The sequence below is a fragment of the Mus caroli genome, chromosome 6, assembly GCF_900094665.2.
Source record: "Mus caroli chromosome 6, CAROLI_EIJ_v1.1, whole genome shotgun sequence".
NCBI classification, from domain to species: Eukaryota; Metazoa; Chordata; class Mammalia; order Rodentia; family Muridae; genus Mus; species Mus caroli.
Window position 1 is genome coordinate 123,321,113 of NC_034575.1, and position 23,215 is coordinate 123,344,327.

Here is a 23,215-nt window from a genome sequence, read left to right on the forward strand (position 1 = left end):
GGAGGGAGGGAGGGAGGGAGGGAGGGAGGGAGGGAGGAGAAACATCCAGGTATAGTGGGATGTGCTTATCCCGCTACTCCCTTCATGCTGCGGAGAGGTTGCTGAGAGATGGAGCAGGAATAGGTCACCTCGGTGTCATCCCCAGCCATTAACCAGCACCATCAGCCTCCTGCTGTGCATCTCTGGCCCTGTGCCCAGGATGGCATGAGACCCCTTCCTTTGCATAAGACCTTCATCCTCAGGAAATCTTTGGGAACAGCGTGGACTTAAGCTCACAATTGCACTAGGGCCCTCTGGTGGTACAGTGTCAGGCTTGGTGTAGAAAAGTAGAGAAGGCACCCAAACTGGAATGGGATACACTGAGGTGCTGAGCAGGAAGGATCCCTACAGGGTGCAGTTTCAGACTGTCTACCTGCAGAGGTATCAGAGTAGGGATCGAAGGTGCAGGAGACCAGGGCTCAGAGCTTGAGTAAAGCAGAGTCAAGGAAGAAATGTGGGGTGTATCTTCACTGGGAAGTGCCCTGATGGTCTGGCAGTGATCTGGAAGACAGCAGGCTCACGATGCCTTTTAGCATCCACAATCTGTATAGCTGGCCTCTGTGAACAGCAGCCTTGCCTGGTTAGTCAGCCTTGAAGGACTGAGCCTTGGCTGGCCTGACTTACGTAGTCCCTCAACCATCCATGGCCGCCGGGTCTCAGCTCCAGGAACTATGGCTGTGGGATAAGTGGATCTTGGGGAAATCCTGTCAGCTTCTTCTTTTGTCCCTCCAGGAAAATTGCTGCTTACGATGAAGAAATCCAGCATCTCTATGAGGAGATGGAGCAGCAGATCAAAAGTGAACGGGAGCAGTTCCTCCTGAAAGTGAGTGTCCCACTCCTGGGCCGCGTGCTAGGGGACAGCTAACTGGTAGACCTGCCTACTCTGAATACCTTTCCCTAATAAGAAGGAGCCTAGCTCCTTCTCGTGACCTTTTCTTTTTCTGCTTTAATGTTCAGGCATTTACCACCTCCAAGCAAAGTATGTAGAATACATATTTACTTTTATTCCATATTGTCTGTTTCTTCCTCCTAGCATGTAAGTTTATTTGCTTACTAATCCTGCCTCGGTTACCCGAGCATGTCTGGGCTATAGGAGATGCCCCATGGGTGTTTGCTCAATCAATATGTGAGTGAGCATGTGAATGCATGGAGGTGTGCATAGATGGACTGACAGGAAGGAACAGAGGAAAGAGGGGAGAAAAGGAGGGAGGGAGCCAGGAAGGAGAGAGGGTAAATGGATGGATGGGATTGATGGATGGAATGAATGGATAGATGAATGGATGGATGGGTGGATAGATGGAATGGATGGATGGATGATAGATGGATAGATGGACAGATGGATGAATGGATGGATAGATGGATAAATAGCTGAAGAAAGATAAATGTATGGATTTTTGTTGGATGGATTGGAGAGAAGGAGAAGAAAGGAGAGAGAGTGAAAGAGAGAGAGAGAAGAAAATGGGAAGAAGAAAAAGAGAAAGAAGCAAGCAAGGAAGGAAGGAAATGTGTGATGGATGAGTTACAGAGCATACCTCTGCAGCTAAAGCAACCTAGACATTGGCCGTCACTCAGCTGACATCTGTACCTACCTAGCAGTTCCATCAAAACCTACCAGCCCATCTTATTCCCTAAATAGCAGCCCCAAAGGAGGCAGTGATTAGAGATGAGGCTTCTTACCCTTTCCTCTTAAAAACTGGAGAACACAATCACCAAGAGAACCCAGTGCCCATCATCCTCAGCACCATGAGAGAAGATGTGAAGCTTGCATCCTCTGTTCCTGGTGTACCCCTATTCTTTGTGTACCCCTGAACCTAGTGTATGCCTGTTGCTGGTATATCCCTGTTCCCAGTGTACCTCTGCTCTGTTGCAGCCATGTCCCTGGCATACTCCTGCTTCTAGAGCACCCTGGTTCCTAGTGCACCCCTGTTCCCAACATACCCCTGATCTCAGCATGTTTCTATTTCCAGAGCACCCTTTCCTAGTATACCCCGGGTTCCCAATGTATCCCTGTTCTGGTACACCCCCATTCCTAGTGAACCCCAGTAACCAGACCTCTGAGCCTTTGCCTTTCCAGCCCTTGTTGTTGTTTTAGGAGATGAGGACTGGTGAGGAGCCTCTCCTTTACCAAGGCCAAGCTGAGCAAGATGTGTTTTGGTATATTCCACTTTTAAAAAGGATTCAGGAAACTGTTCTCCCTTCTACTGTCTGCCCTACTCTGTAAGCTTTTAGCAGAAGGTTGCTGATCTTGGCTGCTGCCTCTCGATGCTAAGCCCAGGCTATTGTCTCAGGTTTTTCCCTTGATCCAGATTTCAATTTTCAACTGCTTTGGATTATCCACATCGCTGCTCCACTTAACATCACAGACACCATTCATGCTGCAGGGAAATCAGAATGCCTTCCAGAAATATCTGGCCAGAGCCCTCCCTGGAGGCTTGCCACTATTCCAGACCACCCCCATTGTCCTTCAGTGCCTCGAACCATTCTGGCTCTCTCAATGTTCAGGGAAACTGGATGTGTATGTGGCAAACGGAAGCCACACACATCCATCAGCAGATGTAAATTAGCTTCCAGCAACAGCAGTTCTACAACCTACAATAGAAAAGTCACCTCCCTCAAACCTGTGACAGACTGCACAGAGGAGACAAGCTCAGGGCGCATGTTGTCCCCTCTGCCCAGGTCATGCCTGTAACTAAGGTATGCTTCCAACAACAAAAGATGGGTACAGGCATGGGGTCTGGGAGTGAGCAGAGGTTGTGGGAAAAGGAATTTAGGGCCAGTTAGCATCATTTCAGATGGCCTGGCTCTGCGTCTGTGTCTCCTCATGCCCTCTCCTTTCTCAGTTCTACATGTCCAGCTCGGAGAGCTCAGTGCTCGCACTAGAGCTTCTGCTGTGAACACGAAGACTCCAAGGATGACTTTGGCAGCACCAGTAAGCCTTTAGATGCAGAATTCATTGGTCCCAGAGTTTGGATAAGGAGGATACCATCTGTGACATCATAGAAAAGGCCAGATCCTCGGACCACCATTTGGATGCTGGCTGTACCTATATCAGTACCTTTGACCATGAGAAAAATATGCTCTCATTTGCACCCCATCACTCCAGGTTGGGGGATGCCCTTCAATGTTGTCCTGATAGGGTTAAGAGCATACTTCATGATACCTGTAGGGGATTCAGAAACCACTTGCTGTTCCAGCTTTTTTTATGTGTGAGGGGCTTGCCCCATGCACAGTGGATGAATGAACTAAGTAGGTCTCTTGCAGCTGATTCCCTTCAAACAAAGGTGAGGGCAGAGACTGTCTGGGTAGACCCCATGTGGGCCATTGCACAGAGTCCAGGTGTCGATGGGCACATACCTTCCTGTGTCACCTCTGCTCTATCATCTGGACATGACCAGAGGAGCCAGTAGCATCACCAGAAGAGGCGTGTGCCTTTGAGTAAAGGTAGCCAAAGGCTGGTGAGCTTGGAACAACTGTCCTGCCAGACATGGTAGCTGAGACCCATGTAGTTGCCCAGTGTAGCATCTCATAGCTGGTCCCCTCTCATGCACATCTCTCTACCATTGGCCATTCCAGAGCTGCCAGTAGCTCCTGGTGTGTTGTTTTTCCAGTATATTCAATAGCTCATCCCTACTTTGCCACAGTGGAGTGCTGCAGAGAGCAAAAGGCTATTGGCTTCTATTCCATAGAAATCCAGAATGAAGTGAAGCAACTTAAATGCACAGTGCAGGGACTCAAACCCAAGTTCCCTTATGCAAAGCCTAGAGGTCTTGCACTCTGCCTGGCTCTGCTGATAATGGTGGGTCTCTGAAACCCTGCACTAGATCTGTGACACTAGAGCCAGCCACCATCACATCTATACCCTCAGGGCTTTGCAGATCAATGTAGAAAAACCCAGGCTAGGGTGTGAAGGGAAGAACATGCTGAGAACAGGGCAGAGATGTCATGGGGAACATGGCCCAGGAGCCCTGAGTCATGATAGACAAGCAGGGAGCACTTAGACCCTCTAGGAGGCAGAAGTAGTACCCTGTGCCCAGAGCTGGTGTGGTTTAAGGGACCGGCGACAGTGTTTGTTTATTGTGAACCAGAATCTCCAAGTTGGAGGCTGTCTTAGTTACAGATGGTAGGCTGGTCAGTGAGTCAGACTCAGGCTCCTCTTCTCCCTGTACAGTTCCACCAGTGGCTGTCCTTTTGGGGTGGGAAGGCACAGGAGGACACTGTCACAGGATGTGGTCACATTCACAGAAAGTGCTCTAGCACATCTCAGAGCACTTTGGTCTTGTGGATCCTCACTGGTGGAGTAAGTGTGTCACTGAATCCTGAGGTTTCAGGGGAAGGGCCTCAAAGCAAAAAGGAATCGGTAGTCCAGCTGGTGAGGGAGTTCAAGTGCATGCTTACAAGGCTGGACACTAGGCGTGCCAGGTATAGAACCCACTGTCTTCTTCTCCAACTTGGCAGGACACAGAGAGATTCCAGGCTCGCAGCCGGGAGTTGGAAAAGAAGCTGAGCGCCAAGGAGCAGGAGCTGGAACGACTCAATCAGAAGCAGAAGAAGGTAGGCTACTGTGGAGACTGCGTGGGCCCTCAGCTCTTCCAACTCATCTTGCCTCTGCCTGCCTCACGCCCTCCACCATTCGTTCATGGATTTTTAACTTGCCCTGAGAAGACCTGTGCGTGTGTGTGCATGTGTCTTCATTTAAAGTCCCCACAAGGTGGATGTATCAACACATGCATGTAATAGCATCACTGGGAAGGCTGAGGCAGGAGGATTGTGAGTTCCAGGACAGCCCTGTGGATATAGTGCAGTGTGCAGCCTGAGCTTTATAATAATGAGACCCTGTCTCAAAATGCTAAAAATACCTTTAAATATTTTAAGATTTCAATTTACGACAAAAATCACAGATGGCCCCATTTAGAGCCACAGTTGGATGTCTAGCTTAGCGAAGTCCTGATAGTCCCTATGAATCACCCAACCCATAGGGATTTAAGGGCAGCTTCACATAATTACACCCAAAGGTAATAATGTCTGCTAAACCTTGAAGTTGGCTTAGGCATCCTGAAGAAGAAAAGAGGGAGTACAGAGATACTTGTGAAGTCACTGATGTTTCAGGGGGTATGCAGACATATTTGTCCTCTTTGGCATAGCTGAAGACACCCCACAGCTGGAAAAGGCTCTTCAAAGAACTGCCCACATGAATGGACAGGGTGCATGACCATCTCTGGGACACAGGTTAGATGCAAACACTGGTCACTTGCCTCTCAATGCCAGAGCAGAGAAGCAGACTCTGCAGAGCAGAAACTATGCCTGGAGCCCAGAACACCTGGCTTGTGGTACCAAGTTGTCAGGCCAAGTGCCTTGCTCGGCAGTCTCCTCAGCAAAGCAAGAGCTCACGGAGGAGAGAGGCCATGAGAGCACTGGCCTCCAATCTCAGTTTGCCTATTCCCTGGAAGGAATCCAGTCCCTAACAGACCCAGACACTTGGCTCATCTTGGAACAGAGAAGCTGTTTGTAGCTACATGTGAGCATAAGCTTGAAGACCCCCTGGCTAAGGCTGGGGATGCTGCCCCTGCTGATCGCTAAGCTTTGGGTCTAACTGTCTAGAGGTTGCAAACCCTGGGAATCAACCTGCCGTCTTTCTGTCCTCTGTCCACAAGGGCCTTGCCTCATGAAGCTTCCTCTCGCACATGCATTAAATTCATAGCAATTAAATTTATCCCTCAAATGAGTGATTGTCACTCCATTTAATTACTGCATGCTTGCCTGATAACACAGGAGCCTCGTGAGAGGCTCACGGCATTCCTTGTTGCTGCCTTCCTCTCCTCACTGGCCACATTCATGAAACTAAATTTATTAGGATCTATTTGCCTTGGTGTGGTGCTTTGTCTGGTAAGGGTTGGAAGCTCCATAAAGCCTACTCACCAGCCCAGAAGAGCTGAAGTTCTCAAAAATCCATATTTTCAAAGTCACTTTAGGGATGCAAGAAAAGGCATAGGGTCTGTTTGACCTGGCTTGGAAATATCTAAGGTCAGGAATCACCAAGGTCAGAGGCAGTCAAGCAAAGCTGTCTCTTAGGTGAATGGAACTGGGCTCCTGTGGCTGAGAGAAAAAATGGGAATGAATATATTCCCTATCTGTGATCTCCGCAGGGAAGGTGGCGTTATGATGAACAGCCACTTACCTGCTCTCTGACCCCATCAGGAATCCAGGCAATGACATTGGCTTGGAGGACAAAAGGGACTTAGATGAGATCTCTAGCCCATGGTGCCTTTGGGAGGGAAGACACGTGGAATTTTCACTACTAACAATCCTATAGAACAAGGCCATCCAAGGCCTGTCTAGAAGTCCCAGGTGGAGATAGGAAGGACAGACTGTGTTATGAAAGTCTGTCCTGCCTGCAGAAATGTCTACATGGGAGTGACAGAGCAAAGCAGCGCTAACTTGAGTTTGAAGGCAGTATGGGGCTGAGCCAGCAATGGCCCTGTCCCTGTCCATCCTTCCTCTCTGTCCCCTCTTTGTAGCTGGAAGGCCAGTGTGCAGCTCTACACAACGACAAGCACGAAACCAAGGCTGAGAACAGCAAACTGAGACTCACTAACCAGGAGCTGGCCCGGGAGTTAGAGCGCACCTCTCACCAACTCCAGGAAGCCCAGCAGCAGCTGGAGAGCCTCCAGAGAGAGGCTTGCGAGCTGCAGCAGGAGAAGGAGATGTGAGTCCAGCCCCAGTCAGGGTGCAGTGGTTTGTGTTGGGAACTGGGATTTCCCCTCCCAGAGATGTTCCCTGGCCTGTGTATGAGGTGGAGAGTTGGGCTCCTTACTCCCTGAGATTCCCCTCCCCCTCTTTCTCTTCTTTCCTTCCCTTCTTCAAGCCTCACTATGTATCCCACCTTGGCCTTGACCTCTAGGGTGATAGGCATGACCACACACACACACACACACACACACACACACAAACACACACACACACACACACATTCCTGCTGCTCCTAGAGACTTGACCCTCTTTGAGGATCTGCGACTACTAAGCAATGCAGTGCTGTGCTAGACATAGCAGGATGTTCACAAGGAATAGCCCTTGACTCAGTTGCTTTCTGTTGCTGTAGTAAAACACTAACCAAGACCAACCTGTGAGTGGAAAAGATTTATTGGCTTATAGGTTTCAATCTATCATCAGGAGAAGCCAAAGCAGGAAGTCAATGAAGAAGCCCTGATGGCAGGAACTAATCCAGAGACCACAGAAGACTGTTGTTTTCTGCCTTGTATAGCGCATGCTCAACTGTGTTTCTTAAAGAGCCCAGGCTCATCTGCCTAGGGGGTGATCCTGCCCACAGTGGACTGGGCCATCATACCTCTGTTAAGAATCAGGAAAATGACTCACAGACATGCCCACAGGCCAATCTTTTGGAGGCAATTCTTCAATTAAAGTTCCCTCTTTCTGAGTAACCAAGATTAGTTATCACAGCCCTGGTCCCCTGTTAGACAGATCTGCTATTCTACCCACACATAAGGAAGCAGAGTGGACAAAGACTGAAAGGGCAGAGGGCCCTCAGTACCTGTGGAAGGCTAGAGGCCAGAGGCCTCAGGTAAATCAGAGAGGAAGGGCTTCTGAGGTAAGCTCGTGAGGTGACTGGTGTGTGACAGGGCTCTGGAATCATGACTCGATTCCTAAGCCATTTTTCTTATAGTGTTTCTCAGAGAGGAACCCTCTGAGCCCTCAGGGGGGAAATCCCACATCTCTCAAAGTTTGGCCTCCTGCTCACTGCTCTTAGTGGCCAGCCATTGTGTGAGGTCTAAGAGCAAAGTGAATGGGCCTTCACCTGCAGCTGGAGAGGGCAATGACAGAGCAGCCCTTCAGCTTCAGGGACAGAGCAAAGGGCTCTGAGACAAGGCAAAGGGACTCACTTATCTGGCTGTTCATCTATCCATGTCCTCATTGATGCCCTTACCTGACAATTAGGCATTGCAAAGTATTCAATGCTAGCTAGGTACCTTGGGCCCTCAACACACCTCATTTGATCATCTCATTTGATCACACCGTGTCCTTGTGTGGCTGCTGTAGTGTCCATCTGATTGATGGGCAAGACAAGTAACCTCCCAGAAGGTAAATGGTACACATATCCTAATAACACCCAGAGAGGAAGGAGCCTTCCAATCACCACCCATTCGTGGGCGGGACCAGTACCCACTTCCTTCACTCTTCACTTCTTCACCCATGACCACATCCATTCCTCCAGGGGTCATTGTATGCTCAAAAGACACCAAGTGTACCAACAGTCAGACTTCAGGGCATGGGATGGTAGGGCTGACCAGCAGGAAAGGCTTTGCACACCCTAAGTGCCTTTGTGTAGAATGAAAGCCCTAACTTTAGCTTTATGCAGGAAGATACTAGTATGTAGGATACATCCAAATGCCTTCTCTCCCCCTCTTCCCCATTCCACTCCCCGTGGAGTCAGAGCCATTTGAAATGGACAGCCTGGATGAGAGGAGTGCTGTGAGTTGTTTGGCCTGGGAGTGTCACCCTAATAAAATATCTCCCATTGTAAATCTCTGAAGACTTAGAAGGAAGCCCAGCCCACCCACCAAGACTTTGGATGGCTAGGCCTCCGGCCCATGCATTTCATCCTAAACAAGCTGAGTCCATTTCTCCTCCCTGAGAGCAGAGCACCAAGGCACAGGCGCCTAGCTTTATGGCAGAGTTAGGGATTCAGGTACTTCAAATCCAACCAAGCTCTCAACACTGCAAGACAGCGAAGGGGAGCAAACACTTCCACCAAGCATCTCGCTGCTCAGCACAGGGAATCAGAAACCTTCCCAAGTCTTATCTTCATTAATGAAGCCAGAGATGCAATCTCTGAAAAGTCGGAGGCAAGGGAGTGAGGAAGAAATGAGAGATGGGGCGCACATGTTTAGGAGCTTGGAGTATGTTATGATGATGGGTCCAAGAGAACCCTCTCACCCAGGGAAGCCAGGGGAGGGGACAGCAAGGGTCCTGATTTATTTTCTGGAGAATGGAGTCTCAGACCAATACCACTGGCAGCACCATAAAGCTTCTGCCTTTTTCACAAAGTAAAGTCAGGACTCAGAGAAGTCACATAGCAAGATCAGGCCAGGCCAGGGCCCAAACCTCTTCCTATTAGTGTTCCTGCATACCTCATGGTGTGATATTGCTTCAGAGCTACTGGGACAGGAGACGGGGGTGGGGGTGGGGTTGCGGGGGGAGTGGGGAGAGGAAGTAAACAGACTCAATCATTTATCAGCAAGAATTCCAAACAGGCAAAATTAATTTTCCCATTCTCTGAAGACATAGAAGGTAGAAAAGCTAGATTTGGGGATGAGATTTAAAAAAAAAAAAATTCCCTCTTAGGCAGTGAGATAACACAGAAATGAAGGCCAGCCGAGAGGCTGAGCCTCAGAGCTGATTTTTAATTAACTTTTATTTTGAAGATAGAGTTTAAGACAAGATACAAAAGAATGACTCCTTATGAGAGGTCTGTCTCCTCCTGTGACCCCTATCTCCTGTGGATTATTCTGGAGTCTGTTATGCATGCACAAATACATCCCCATATACAAGCACACACACAACATGCATGCACATACATGCACACACACACACATGCACACAGCAAATATACATATACACATGCACACACATAAATACACATAAGCATGCAAACCAAACACAGATACAGGTACACTCACATATACAACAAGCACACATACACACAGATGCACACACACACACACACACATACATATACTTTCCTTTAGAGGGTGGCAGCCAGCCGAGCACACAGGTTTATTTCCTGTTTCCATTAACAACATATTTTGTAGAATGTTCATCTCTTTTCTTAAAACAAAGCCAATAGCGGCTCCCTGGAGGAAACTACAAACTTTCTACCAAGAGCTATAACAAAAATCAGCTGGCTCCTTCCCTCCCAGTCTGACATCATCCAGGGAGAGGTGATCTCTAGTTCAGAGGGACTTAAAAGGTTAGACAATAATATCCAAAAGCCACTGTTTAAAGATATCCTTTGGTTAAGACACAAAAACTATAGCTGGATATATCTACACGTGTGGTTATATATGTCTGTATGGCTCACCATATATATGTGTTCATTTGACAGAGAGTTGAATATGTTTTTTTGCATAAGTAGGCCACATGTGTGTGCATGTGCATTTGTGTGTGTGTGTGTGTGTGTGTGTGTATGTATGTGTGTGTGTGAGTGTGTGTGTGTGTATGTGTGTGTGAGTGTGTGTATGTGTGTGAGTGTGTGTGTATCTGTGTGTGTGTGTATCTGTGTGTGTGTATGTGTGTGAGTGTGTGTGTGTGTATGTGTGTGTGTGAGTGTGTGTGTGAGTGTGTGTGTGTGTGTGCGCATCCTGGTGCTGTTGACAGAGGCAGAGAAGATCTGAACAACATGAGACCCATGAACTGCTTTCTCAGTCCAATAAGGAAGTCACAGACCTCAGCTCTGTAGTGACTTGGCTTTTCTCAGCAGGGGCCAGCTTTTCTGTTGTCCCTACGGAGGGGTAGGAGCTGGGCAGGAGAGCCACTCAGCTGGCCTCTTCAGGACTCTTCATCAGCCATCACCCATCAGGAGCAGGCAGGGTTGTGTATGTTGTGCTAATCAGAGCGGAGTCTTAGACAGGGACTCAGGGACCCAGTTTGTATAATGGGAGATACACTGTTTTCCCTTAAGTTGAAATTAAATATAATTGGTAATAAAGTGTGAGGAATTCACTTCTCCGCAGGAGCCGGCAGGGTTGTGTTGCTTAAATTAGGATTGTCTGAGATGAACTTAGAATTTGATTCAGTCTGTTATGGTCGTCGAGTGACTTTGTAATTATTCTGTGAAGAACAAGAAGAAAGGAAGGGCACGGACGATGCTTAAGGAATGACGCTATCAGGCGCTTGGTGGGAGGGTCCCCAGGCTGATGCTGTTGTTAGATGCTCAGTAATGACATTGAGAGGTGGCAGAGGAGTGACTGTCCTCCCAGCCCAGTGAGCAAAGTGACAAGTTTATTAGGCCATTGAGTACTCTCTACCACAGAACCACACTACTGTGGACATAGGAATTCTGGGACCTTGGCGGTGAGACTGGAGAGCCACTTAGTTTCCATGCCAAGGTTCAGAACACAGGCAAAGATGAGGCCCAGTTATGAACTTAAATTTCTAGGGATGCCTGCTTCTGTTTCATTGCTTTTCCTCCCTCCTTCCCTCCCTCCCTTCCTTCATTTCCTCCTTCCTCCCTTCCCTTCTTTCCTTTCCTTCTCTGAATGCTGCTGTTTTCTTGTATAACAGTAGCATAGTCTTCCCTCCCGTCCCTCCACTCCCCTCCCCTCCCCTCCCCTCCCCTCCCCTCCCCTCCCCTCCCCTCCCCTCTCCTCTCCTCTCCTCTCCTCTCCCCTCCCCTCCCCTCCCCTCCCCTCCCCTCCCCTCCCCTCCCCTCCTTTCTCCGTGACCACCACTCACCTGGCTGTGTCTGTCTCCTCAGGGAAGTGTACCGAGTGACTGAAAGCCTGCAGCGGGAGAAGTCTGGCCTCCTGAAGCAGCTGGATTTCCTAAGGTGGGTCCACTAGGAATCCTTCCAGGAGGGTTCGAGTTTCCCCCAGTCACCAGTGTATGGTTTGGACTGCTGCGTATTCATCTCAAGAAAAGCAAATGCAGAAGAGGGAAGGGTTTCCATAGGCTATACCTGACACCTGCTGATGGCCTCATGGGGGACAGTGGTGACAGAAGGCTTGGGGTCCTCTTTTTTTTTTTTAAAGTACAAGTGGCTTTGAATGAGGCCTGCCCTAGTCAATAGATGGAAGAGTTCCTAAGTGGCCACGTTCTACACAACTGGAGACAAAGTCTTTGTTCTCAGGGGGCTTTAGAAAGAGAACAAGATGTATAGGGGCACTGTGTGTGTGTGTGTGTGTGTGTATGTGTGTATGTTTTGGTTTTGTTTATTAACTTGTTTTTCTTCATACTTAGAAAAATAATGGAGGAATAGACCCCAAGAGAAAGGATAGGAAAGAATGGACATGACACCCTACACAATGTTCATGACCTTTAAAACTCTGACAGACCAGCGTTTGTGAAGGTCACACTCTCACGCCTGGGACCATTCTGTGCTGTCTGTCACATAGTTACTACAATTCAGCAGAGACGAGGGAGGGGACATGGCCGATTTCCCCATCAGTGAAATCACCAAGAATCCAGGAGAAAGAGAGAATGTGGGAGGTTGGGGTAGGGATGAAGTGGGGAGGGGGCATGGAATGTAGGATGTCAGTAAGATGGGGACCATGGCTAGAGTGTGAAACTTGGGGATTTCCCTAAACCCTGCTCATGTCCTGTGCAGAAAGTATAAACAGAACAGAACACAGCACCGTATACCCAAAGCCCTTCTGAATCCTCACTTGGGCTGCCAGCTTGCTACTTAGCCAGCGCGAGGGCCTTTCAGGTGTGAGGACCTCACTCCTCGGTCACTCTCAGGGTTTTCTTTGTGTGTCTCTTCCCCAGACATGTCCCAAGGGCCTGGCTGTGTCACTGAACACAGTAAGACACAGTCATACCCAGCAGATGATCACTGCATGATGATAATTAGTTTCTGACCACTGCTGAGCCTGCCCTCCCTCTTCAGCAATGGGGACAGGTTCCAGGCCACCAGCACAAGCTGATGCAAAAATCACACAGAGCTGAGATGACAGAGGGGGCCTGACCCATTTGTGTTGAGAGAAGAACCTTCCAGCCATTTACATTTCACAAATACCCTGCAGCCTGAGTCTGGTCACTTACCCACTCTGAACTTTCATTAAGCCTCCCTGAACCCCTACTTTCCACCTTGCCACCTGGGCTCCTGCTCCAGAAAGAACCAGAACAAGTCCTCAGAGATTGCTCCATGTTGCCAGCACCCATGTCTCTAACTCTGTGGATGTGGTGTGAGCTCTCAGTGCTCCCAGCAAAGGCTACCCTGCCCCCCCACACACACACACACACGTCAGCCCAGCTCCCAACTGGAGTTCTCACGCTGACCCCTCTTCTTTTGATCTGTTGGTTTTCCATTCCCCATGTTCTAGGCTGACTTTCTCCCCAACAGTTCCACCCAAACTGTCCTTCCCATGTCACCAATGACTTCTACTTCTTCAGACGTATCCGTCCATTCTCCGGGCTGCACCTTTGTCCCTGACAGCCTATGTGTAGAGTGACTTCCAAGGGGATCCTCTCAGTGCTGGAATCAGACCATGACACTTGTTGGCCACACATCCCACCCCACCCCACCCCATCAACAACCCATGGTTTCATGTCTCATTTGGGGTGAAATCAAAGCTTTTCCTATGATCCAGGAGGCTGTGAACAGTCAAGTCTTGGCCTACCCACTGCTCGCAATGCAATGTGAGATACATATTGCCTGCTTTGTGGCCCTCCCTTCTGTTTCTCCAACTCACACATTTATCACAACCAAATCTTTGTCCTGCTCGGCCCTCTTCCCCCCTCAGGTTTGTGAGACACTGCCTCATCAGCCAGAGCTTCCCAGACCATTCAGGTTGAAATGCCTGGCACTCTGGTTCTCCTTTCCCCATGTCCCCGCTTTAGTTTCTCAGCAGTGCTCACCCCAACCTTACACGAGCTTTCCGAGTCCGGAACTTTGTGGTTGCTCATGCCTGCATCCTAGACACTGAACAAAGTTTGGCAAGCAACTCCCATTGCAGGAGCTCTGTGAACAAGCGTACTCATTCATGAATGGGTGGAGTGGGCAGAGAAGGGGCCCACTAGCAACTCACAGGAGTACATGTCATCCTAAACCAAGCAATGGAGGCTGAGTGGTCCTCAAGGGACAGTGTATGTCACAAGGCTACTCAGTCTTATTCCCCTGCCTCTGAGCTGATTTACACATGAACTCTCCTCTGTCCATAGCCACATCCCTGGGTCCTCCATACCATGCTTTCTTCTGTGCTGGGCTGGCTGGCTAATGGGCTAGCCCTTGATCTGTCCATAGCAGAGTCCATGTTTGAATAACTTTCCCTTGCTCTTTGCAGGGAAAGGAACAAACATCTCCGGGATGAACGGGACATAACTTTCCAGGTAATTGGCGAATGTTCTCTTGGGACTTGGGGCAGAGGGAGACAAGGCTCAGGGGCCATCTGATCCATGCCAGAACTGATCAAGATGTCCTGATACTTACAATGTGTCCGGTCCTTTTAATGTGGGCAGGGTGAAGGTGTAAGATATAATGCAAGCAATAAAAAGGTAGCCACGCACACAACATTTTTTTGTGAAGGGAGATGCCTTCCTCTTGGCATAATCAGACCCAAATGCTTGGGAGAGCCACAGCTTTCTTAGATGTAGGGGTGATAGTTCCACAGTTGAAATGCCATTCTCGCCTGAAGTCAAACGCTCAGTTTGCTCTTTCATTTAGAATTTTATCTCTTGATGAGATTCTCAAACTGTATGCTGTCAGCAAGCAAATTTACAGTGCACACATGGCTATTTACACAGTTGGTTTTATGTACAGCTTTATCTCTGCTCTATACATAGCCCCTCTCTTGTACCTGAGCACAGTGTTACATAGTTTACCAAACACTATGTCAGTCACAGGTCTTCACAGGGAGGCACAAGGAAGATACTCGAGAACTCTGCATGGCCTTCTTCATTTCCTCTTTTAGAAGGGAGACACTGGATTCTCTGAAGGGGCAGGGTGACTAGACAGGACTTCCTAATTGTAAGATTAGCATGCTGGGAACGTGCATGTTCCTGGAGAAGGCACTGGTCACCTTAACCATGATCCCAACTCTCCCAAGAGGAAGGGGAGTGCCTGTCCTCTTTCTCCCAAGTTGTAAGGATTTTTGAGAAAAGAAAAAAGTGTGTGTGTGTGTGTGTGTGCGTGTGTACGTGTGCGTGTGCGTGTGCCTGTGCGTGTGTGTGTGTGTGTGTGTGTGTGTGTGTGTATGTGCCAAAACAACAAAAAATTCTAGGAGAGAAGGTGATATGTGCTGCAGCCTTTGCTGGGCAGTAATAAAAGTACGGTCAGCCTCAGAGAGTTGGTGTACCCTGAATTAGACTCTGCCCAACTTATGCCACCATCTCAAGGGTCCTTGTTACACCACTGTGTCTTTGACAGTTATCTCAGCTGCCTGTCTATGTGTCCTATCAGAACAAGACTTAAATCTGCTCGTTTGTCCGACAATGATAATGATTCCAATCGTTCTAGAAGAAATACTGATTTTCTTTTAAAATTTCGACCAAATGCCATCGTAATCCCTTCACCTCATTGGCCTTCACCTGCCAAACTCATTTTGCTTTGAAAGAAGTGGTGGAGGGAAGAACACCAGAAGGGAATCAAAGAAAGGGGGTAGGGCCCTATTGATACAGAATAATAATTAAATATCCGCCTAGAATCATTAAAGCCATGCCCTCAGGGGTGCTGGGGTCCAACAGTTCCCCCCACCACCTCATTATAGGTCCTCTGGAAGCATGGAGTGGCTGATTCAAGCAACACTCTTCCTGTGGTCTGATTCCTAGTGTATCCTGGAAGAGCGCTGTCCCAGAGTCTTGGCAAATGGGGTTCTGAGCCCTGCTCCCCTCCAGTTCTGAGTTACAGATATTTGAGCAGTTCATCCATACCCAGCCTGCTTCCACAGGGGACTGCAGAGGTTTGGGGCTAATGAGGGAGTGGTGGACAGAGCTCTGGAATAACTGCTCCTCTGGTGTGTGTGTGTGGGGGGGGGAATCCCTAGCTCAACACCTCATGGGCTTTGATGGGAAAGGGAGACTGGAGCCACAAGGAAGAGTACAACCTAAAATACCAGCATATTTCCTCAGGTAGTATGTATCTTTGACTTCTCTTCTGATCTCTTGCAAGTTCCTGTGAAAAAAGGCACAAGAAACCCTAGGCTCTCCACTTTGAATTCCCTCCTCTGAGGGGATTTCTGGGAAGGAGATGGAGTCCTAACTGGAGTGGGCAAGGGGTGGAAAAACTGGAGAGTGGGTGACCAAAGAGGAAAACCTGGCCTGCTTCTCTCATTTAGAGTCCTAACTAGAGCTTTCCCTCACTTCTGCAAGAAGTTGAGATGGGTGCATGGGAGTGGATCTCAGGGCATTTTGTGTTTCTGCAGAAAGATAAGGCGGCCAAGGCAAACACAGCTGCTTCCAAGGCAAGCAGGAAGCAAAGATCTGGCTCTGTGATTGGCAAATATGTGGATGGCAGGGGAATTCTCAGGAGGTAAGTCATCACCCTCCACCCCTCCTTACTCCTTTCCTTCATCTCACCACTTTGGGGCTGACTCTGTACCCACATTTACTGCTCTTTTGAGGTGTGGCCCTACTAGGGAGGCCTGAGGTCAGTCTTACTCACTTGCCTCAATTCTTGGAGGGCATGGCCCTCTCTGCTGTGACATCCAAGCTGGAGGGAGACTATGCAGCGCAAACCTGTAGGGCAGACACTGTCTCTGAGGCTACCCTGCTCTACTGTGGACCTGCAGAGAGGGGCTTAAGGGTACTGTAGACTGACTCGGAAGGAGGGGGAGGAAGAGGAGGAATAGGAGGAACAGATGGTCAGGGAAGGAAGGGGGTTGGGGGAAAGCAGTGCTCCGTTCCTTGGATCCTCTTGGTTTTTCTGGAATATAGCTATCCTGACTGTGAGCTGAATTAAAATGTCATATAGAATCACTATTAGCTGAAACCCCTTTAGAGACACCATTAGGGCCTATGATTGACAAATCATTCCAGTGATTCATATTTAACTAAGTGGAAGACAACATGTTTTGTTGCTGCTGGAGGGCTGGGGAATTGAGTTTGAGTATGAAAAGTTGTTGGCTTGCTGCTCCTTCAGACAGACAAGTCACACACACCCCTTTGTCCACGTGGATGGACACAGAGAGGTCAAGTTAGCTAAACCCTCAGGCATGGAGACTGAGGGAGAGGATTGTAAACTCATTCACCGAGATGTCCAAACATGAACTGAAAATATATGCAAACAAAAAAATGACTCTGGCATGTAAATGGGCTGATCAGGGAAGCCCCTGGGTCAGATCATCTGGGGTTAGAGCTCACTAGCTCAGTAATGAGGTACAATCTGGAAGCCAAATTTCTACACTAGGATTTGTTAGCCTGTTGGTTTCTCAGAACGGAATGTATTTTTAGGCTGACTGATTCAACAGTTGTTTATGTATCACCTGCTCTGCCCCTGACAGTCTTTCTATGTGACATAGAGGGAATGTGACAGTCCCTCTATGCCTGTCCACCAGCAAGTGCTCATTTAATAGATAAGTATCGAGTGGCCAGTGTTTGTGAGGGACAGCGCCAGTCACTGGAGCAGAGGTTTGCAAAATAGGCCCATCTCTCCTTCATGAGCTCACAGCCAAACAGCGGAAATGGAAAAGAATCCACTAAGCATCAACGTGTGCGCTCTGAATTCCAATATCGATCTTGGCAAAAGCAGCTACTCTCTCTGCTGCTGGCAGGAAGTGTTTGGTGGCAAAACAAAAAAAAAAAATGAGCTTAGACATGCTAAGCTGAAGCCATTACGAAGTGTCAGCAGTGCCTGAGATGTTCCCAAATAAAACGCTTTTTCCAAGAAGCATTTCATTTTAGGGCACACTGAAGTGGTTGTCTCTTTTTCTAGTTGGAAAAAAACTTTGAGAAAAAATGTAATATATGTGTGTGTATATGTATATATATATATATATATATATATATATATATATGTTTGTGTATGTTTATGTGTGCATGTTTATATATATGTGTATGTTTGTGTATGTATGTATGTGTGTACATGTTCATGCTACATATAAAAGCATCTAGCAATGGACAAGGATACTGTGTTCTGAAAGAGTCAGGTAATGGGCTTGGTAGCATACATAGGAGGGGGGATGGGAAGAAGCCAGTTGACTTTTATTTAACCTGTTTCCTAAGTAGAGGGAAAGGTGCTTGAATTGTTATAAATCTTCTTCTCTCTATCCAAACTAATTCATCACTGTTGAAAATAAACACTGCCTTAATTTGTCCTTCAGAGTCACGGCTGGTTTAGATAGTGACAGGTCCACTCTGGTGAACCCTATTATTACATCACCTTCTTCCTATCATTGGTCTTAGGAATAACAAATACTAGAAGCCTGGGGCAAGGCTAACGGTGCTTCCCTTGTGTGCACTGTTCTGGGTGCCTTGATTCGATTCCTTTTCCCTTGAACCTTGTCATCTTGCTGGCTCATCTGCATTTCTTTCAATGTGCATGCTAGTATTCGTTCATGAGTGTGTGTGTGTGTGTGTGCGTGCCTCTGTGTGTGTGTGTGTGTGTGTTCATAAGGTCATGCCTGTCTCGTTTGAAATGCTCTCATCTTGAACCGTTGACTAAGATAGAGAAGGAACCCCGCATTCTGGAGATCTGTGCAAACGATGCTCTCCAAACCCTTGGAAAATTCAGCCTGTGCTTCTCCCTATGTCCCCACTGCTGAGTTCCTTCCACCTACGACTGGCCTCTTTGGTCAAAGCATCCAAATGCAGAAACAAGTATGTACTGAAGTCTCTGAAGCACCTGCTCTTCCCTCTGTCTCAGGAGCACAGAAAGGGAGAGGAAGGAAGGGGATGGTGGTGGATGTGCCTTCTGACCCAAGCCATAATGATCTGTCTCTGAGTTGAGAGACATCTGTCATGGGTGGGAGGAGGTCCCCCACGGCAACTGTACCCCAACACTGCTGAGGAATGCTGTGTGGATAGGTGTTGTGTGAGTGTGCACTGTGCGGGTGTGTCATGTATGAGAATGCCCTGTGTGTTTGTATGCTATGTTTCTTATGAATTGTCTCATATATGAGTAGACTAGGTAGACAGGCCATGTTTTGTAGAGAGGAAAGTGAGATGCGAGGAACTGATGTCCTTCCATAAGGATATTCAGTAAATGAGGGCATGTGATGGGAGCAGAGTTCAACCACGTGCGTGTCCTCCCAGAGTCCTGTAACATCTCTAACCCTGCACAATCCTTTCTTCACTACCTTCTTCTTTATTGACTAATCCGGTTCACAAGAATATATTTGTGTTGTTTGTTGCTTTGGTCCTCCTCTAAGTCCAGCATCGCATGAGAACAGGGCCTTTATTTTTAGTTGGTACCTGCTAATGATCTTTGTCAGCATTTCCATCATTGGCTGTGGTGGTGGCAGTGGCGGTGACAGTGGCAGCCACAGCAGCAGGCAGCCCTTATTAGGCTGTCAAAACCATGAGCTGAATGATGGATATGTTGTCTCCTCTTCTTCCCCGGAGCTTTCTCCAGTGCTGCCTGCAGGCGAGTGTCCCTCCACTTCCATATTGATATTTCTTCACTTCCTCCCCCATCTTCCTCCCCACCCCCATCCTGATAGCCAGTCAGAGGAGGAGGAAGACGTATTCAGCGCCCCTAGGAGGAGAAGCTCAGTGGGTCTGAGTGCATATCTCCAGGCAGAAGAGGAACTGGGAACTGGGGAGCCAGGGTCTGGTGTTCCACGTCGCCAGGCACTCCGAAGGATCATCTCCATTGAGGAAGATCCCCTGCCTCAGCTCCTGGAAGGAGGCTTTGAGAAGCCACTGAGCAGATGCCCAGAAGAGGAGGAGGTCTCTGACCAGGGAACAGAAGGACAAAGCGTGGCAGCCCCAGTCTTGGATCTCATCCCTACCTCTCCCCGAGGGCAGCCTGTCGGAAAAGAGACACTCTACAAGGTAAAGTCCAGGCTGAGATCTGCCCCTTGACATTGAGCCCAGGAGCCCCAAAGGACAGGCAGAAAGCCAGCTGCTGTCAGCTTGTGGATTCACTATGTTCTGTGTCCCAAAGGTCACCTTCCCTTTCTTCTACCTTTTAGGCTGAGTATCATGGAGACCCATAAGTGCCAATAAGTCCTCCTTGTTAATTCCTGCTCCCCTATATTATTCACTATGTCTTCTAACTTGAAGCATTTATTGAATACCTACTGGATACAGTGCCTGCTAAGATCCATTACAAGTGGTCATTTGGTACAATTCTGTCTAGAGTGCCTGTCATCATCTTCCTCTTGATCTTAGTTGGTTAAGCCTCTGTCACTCCCCAGTGTCCTGTGTCCTCTTCCCTCCAGGATGCTTCTGTACCCATCCCTCTCCTTGCTCAGATTTTCCTCTGACTTCTATGAAGAGAGCAGGTCAAAAGTCATGGCACTTGATTCCTGTTGCCAAATGTGCCCCCGAAGGGTGATACCTCTTTGCCTTATGGGAACTATGTCCCTCTGCTGGTTTGTGACTTGAACTTTGAAATGGGCCATTCAACCTTTGGCCTCTGCCTTCCAAAACAGCTGTAGAAAGTCCATAGCAGTATGCAAGGGGTATTTCCCTTGGGCCTCCCCTTTCCAAAACCCTTCAAGACACAGGCCTACACTCACTCTCAGTAGGAATAGATGGCTCAGTATCAAGGTCATTCCAAGATGTCACCCAGTATCGTAACATGTGACCAAGAGGTTTGTAGAGTCAGGCTTAGAGAAGAAGACTATGCTCCTGTGTGCTGAGGTGTGTCTTCATTGTAGGCCTGATAGAAATGTTTTCCCCACTGTCAGAGGAAAAGTAGAAACCCAGAGGGGAGAAGCTAAGACAGCCTGCCTCTCTGCTGGGACTCTTAGCATAAGAATTATCTAGCACACACCTCAAAAGCTGTGGATTCTGTAATTGCTCTTCTCTTACAAAGCACCCCACTGCTCCCCATGTTTCCTCACAAGGCTGTGCCACCATTTTGATGCAACAGTAGAGAGAATAAAGAGGGTCGGTTGTGTGGAAGACCTCCATGAGGCAGTGAGGCATAGACAGTATCACCCTTCTGGAGAAGTATCTGGTAATAAGAATCAAATGCCATGACCTTTGAACCCATGGTTCTACTGCCGGGGAAAAGTGAAGGCTATAAGTGCTGTTTAGAATAGAAAAAAATTTTTAAAGGTCACCATAGGGACATAAACTATATTATGATAATTTAGTAGAAGATTATATACCTACTTTTAAAAAATCATGGTTCTAAAAAATCTTTAGTGACTCAGGGATTTGTATTGTTATTGAATAATTATGGTAAATATGATAAAATTATATATGTGTGTGTATAATTCTCAAATCCAGAAACTGCTCCACCTGGGGATCCATCACATAAATGACCACCAAACCCAGACACTATTACAGATGCCAACAAGAGCTTGCTGACAGGAGCCTGATATAGCTGTCTCCTGAGAGGCTCTGCCAGTGCCTGACTAATACAGAAGTGGATGCTCATAGTCATCTATTGGATGGAGCACAGGGTTCCCAATGAAGGAGCTAGAGAAAGGACCCAAGGAGCTGAAAGGGTTTGCAGTCCCCTAGGAGGAACAATATGAACTAACCAGTACTCCCAGAACTCCCTGGGACTAAACCAACAATCAAAGAAGACACAGGGAGAGACTCATGGCTCCAGCTGCATATGTAGCTGAGGATGGCCTAGTCGATCATCAATGGGAGGAGAGGTCCTTGGTCCTGTGAAGGTTCTATGCCCCAGTGTAGGGGAATACCTGGGCCAGGAGGTGGGAGTGGGTGGGTTGGGGAGCAGGGAGAGTGGAAAGGGGATAGGGGATTTTTGGAGGGGAAACTAGGAAAGGGAATAGCATTTGAAATGTAAATAAAGAAAATATCTAATAAAAAACATTTTCTCATATAGCCATAAAGACTGAAAACTGCATAAAATGTGAATTAGTGACTATCTCAGACTATAGAGAAATTTTGCTTTTCTCCCTACAACTGTATATTTTTCACATTTAAAAATTAAAATATATCACCTCAATTTTTAATATTCACTTTATTTGTGTGTGTGTGTAGACATACACATATGTATGCCACAGTACTCATGCAGAGGTCAGAGGACAACTTGCAAGAGTCAGGTCCCTTCTTCCACCGAGCGAGGTCTGGGGATAGAATGTAGGTCGTCAGCCTCAGCAGTTGGCGCCTTTGTCGCTGAGCTATCTTGCCAGCCCAGAATATCTCACTTTTGCTCGGAGGTTTTGTTTTCTGATTTGGGTTTTGAGTGTTGTTGCTGCTTATTTGTCTGTTTACTCTGTGGTGCTGAAGGACAGAAATTCACAGCCTTGTACATGGGGGGCAAACCTTCTATGACTTACATACACCCTAACCCCTGCTTTTTAAGCATGTAGGAGGGCAAGAGAAATGACAACATATGCCCCACCCCCTGCATGTCCCTACAACCCATCTGTCTGTCACCTGACAGATGACTGTCCTCAAGAGAGGAAAGCAGGCAGAGGGGCCTCCCTACTCTAATAGGTTAGGCTGCCTTCAGCTGGGTCATTCATAATGTTATAGGTATGTGCCTAAAAAGCTTGTGCCTAAAAGGGGAAGGGAGAAGGTAGGTAGCCTTGGGGCTGAAAGCCCAGCAACACTCTGCAATCAGGGCCACAGCTTCCATCTCTATCATGTGCACCTTGGGTTTCACATTCCCACCTCTTACTGTGTCAGCTCTTCCACATTTAAACAAATGACAGTTGGAGGCACTGGACAAGAGTCATGCAGAAGCCAGGGCCCTGTGTATTCAATGGATGAAGAAGAAAGGACAGAGGGCATTGTTTTAATTTCTCTTAAATTCTTGTTGTTGACCTTAAGTTCTCTCCTAAGTATTGCATCTCTCCCTCAAAGTCTGTTGGTGGCTTTGTTCTGAAACTCGAGTACTGCTAATATCAGCTGCACTTCCTTATAGCATTTGCTCAACTGGAGAAGCTGATTCACTCAAATCCACTTTTAAATCTACTCCAAAGAGTTCCCCTCCCAACTCTGCTCAGTCATGCTGAGCCAAGCTTGAAGGTGAGACATGTGATCAGGCAGCATTCTGAAAGAAATGGATGCCAGTGGGTTATGTCCCTCACACCATCTCCTGCTAAACTTGGCCCTCGAAAAAGTCTAGTGGTCCAGGGCTCACAGTCCCAGGCGAATGGCAGGCAAGTTCTACCTCCCACCTGCCTGAATGGAAGGGTATCCTCATTTGGATTCTCTGTTGCTGTAATAAAATGTGACCAAAACCAATTGAGGCAAAGAAAGAGTTTATTTTATCTTAAAAATTCCAAGTCACCTCACATTCCCGTCTATCACTGAAAGAAGTCAGGACAGGAACTCAAGGCAGGAACCTAGGGGCAGGAACTGAAGCAGACGCCATGAAAGGATGCTGCTCACTGGCATCCTCTCCATGACTTGCCCA

The 23,215-nt window shown here is 47.9% G+C and overlaps 1 protein-coding gene across 1 annotated transcript in view; it reads left to right on the top strand.

Annotated features, from left to right (window-relative positions):
- Cracr2a (calcium release activated channel regulator 2A) overlaps positions 1-23,215 on the top strand; it is a 109,328-nt gene that overhangs the window by 64,609 nt on the left and 21,504 nt on the right. The window contains exons 6-12 of the mRNA XM_021164192.2: positions 772-862; positions 4,495-4,590; positions 6,555-6,742; positions 11,528-11,599; positions 14,055-14,100; positions 16,131-16,237; positions 19,365-19,698. Coding sequence (XP_021019851.2) covers positions 772-862; positions 4,495-4,590; positions 6,555-6,742; positions 11,528-11,599; positions 14,055-14,100; positions 16,131-16,237; positions 19,365-19,698 — 934 coding nt within the window. The remainder of the gene's footprint in view (positions 1-771; positions 863-4,494; positions 4,591-6,554; positions 6,743-11,527; positions 11,600-14,054; positions 14,101-16,130; positions 16,238-19,364; positions 19,699-23,215) is intronic.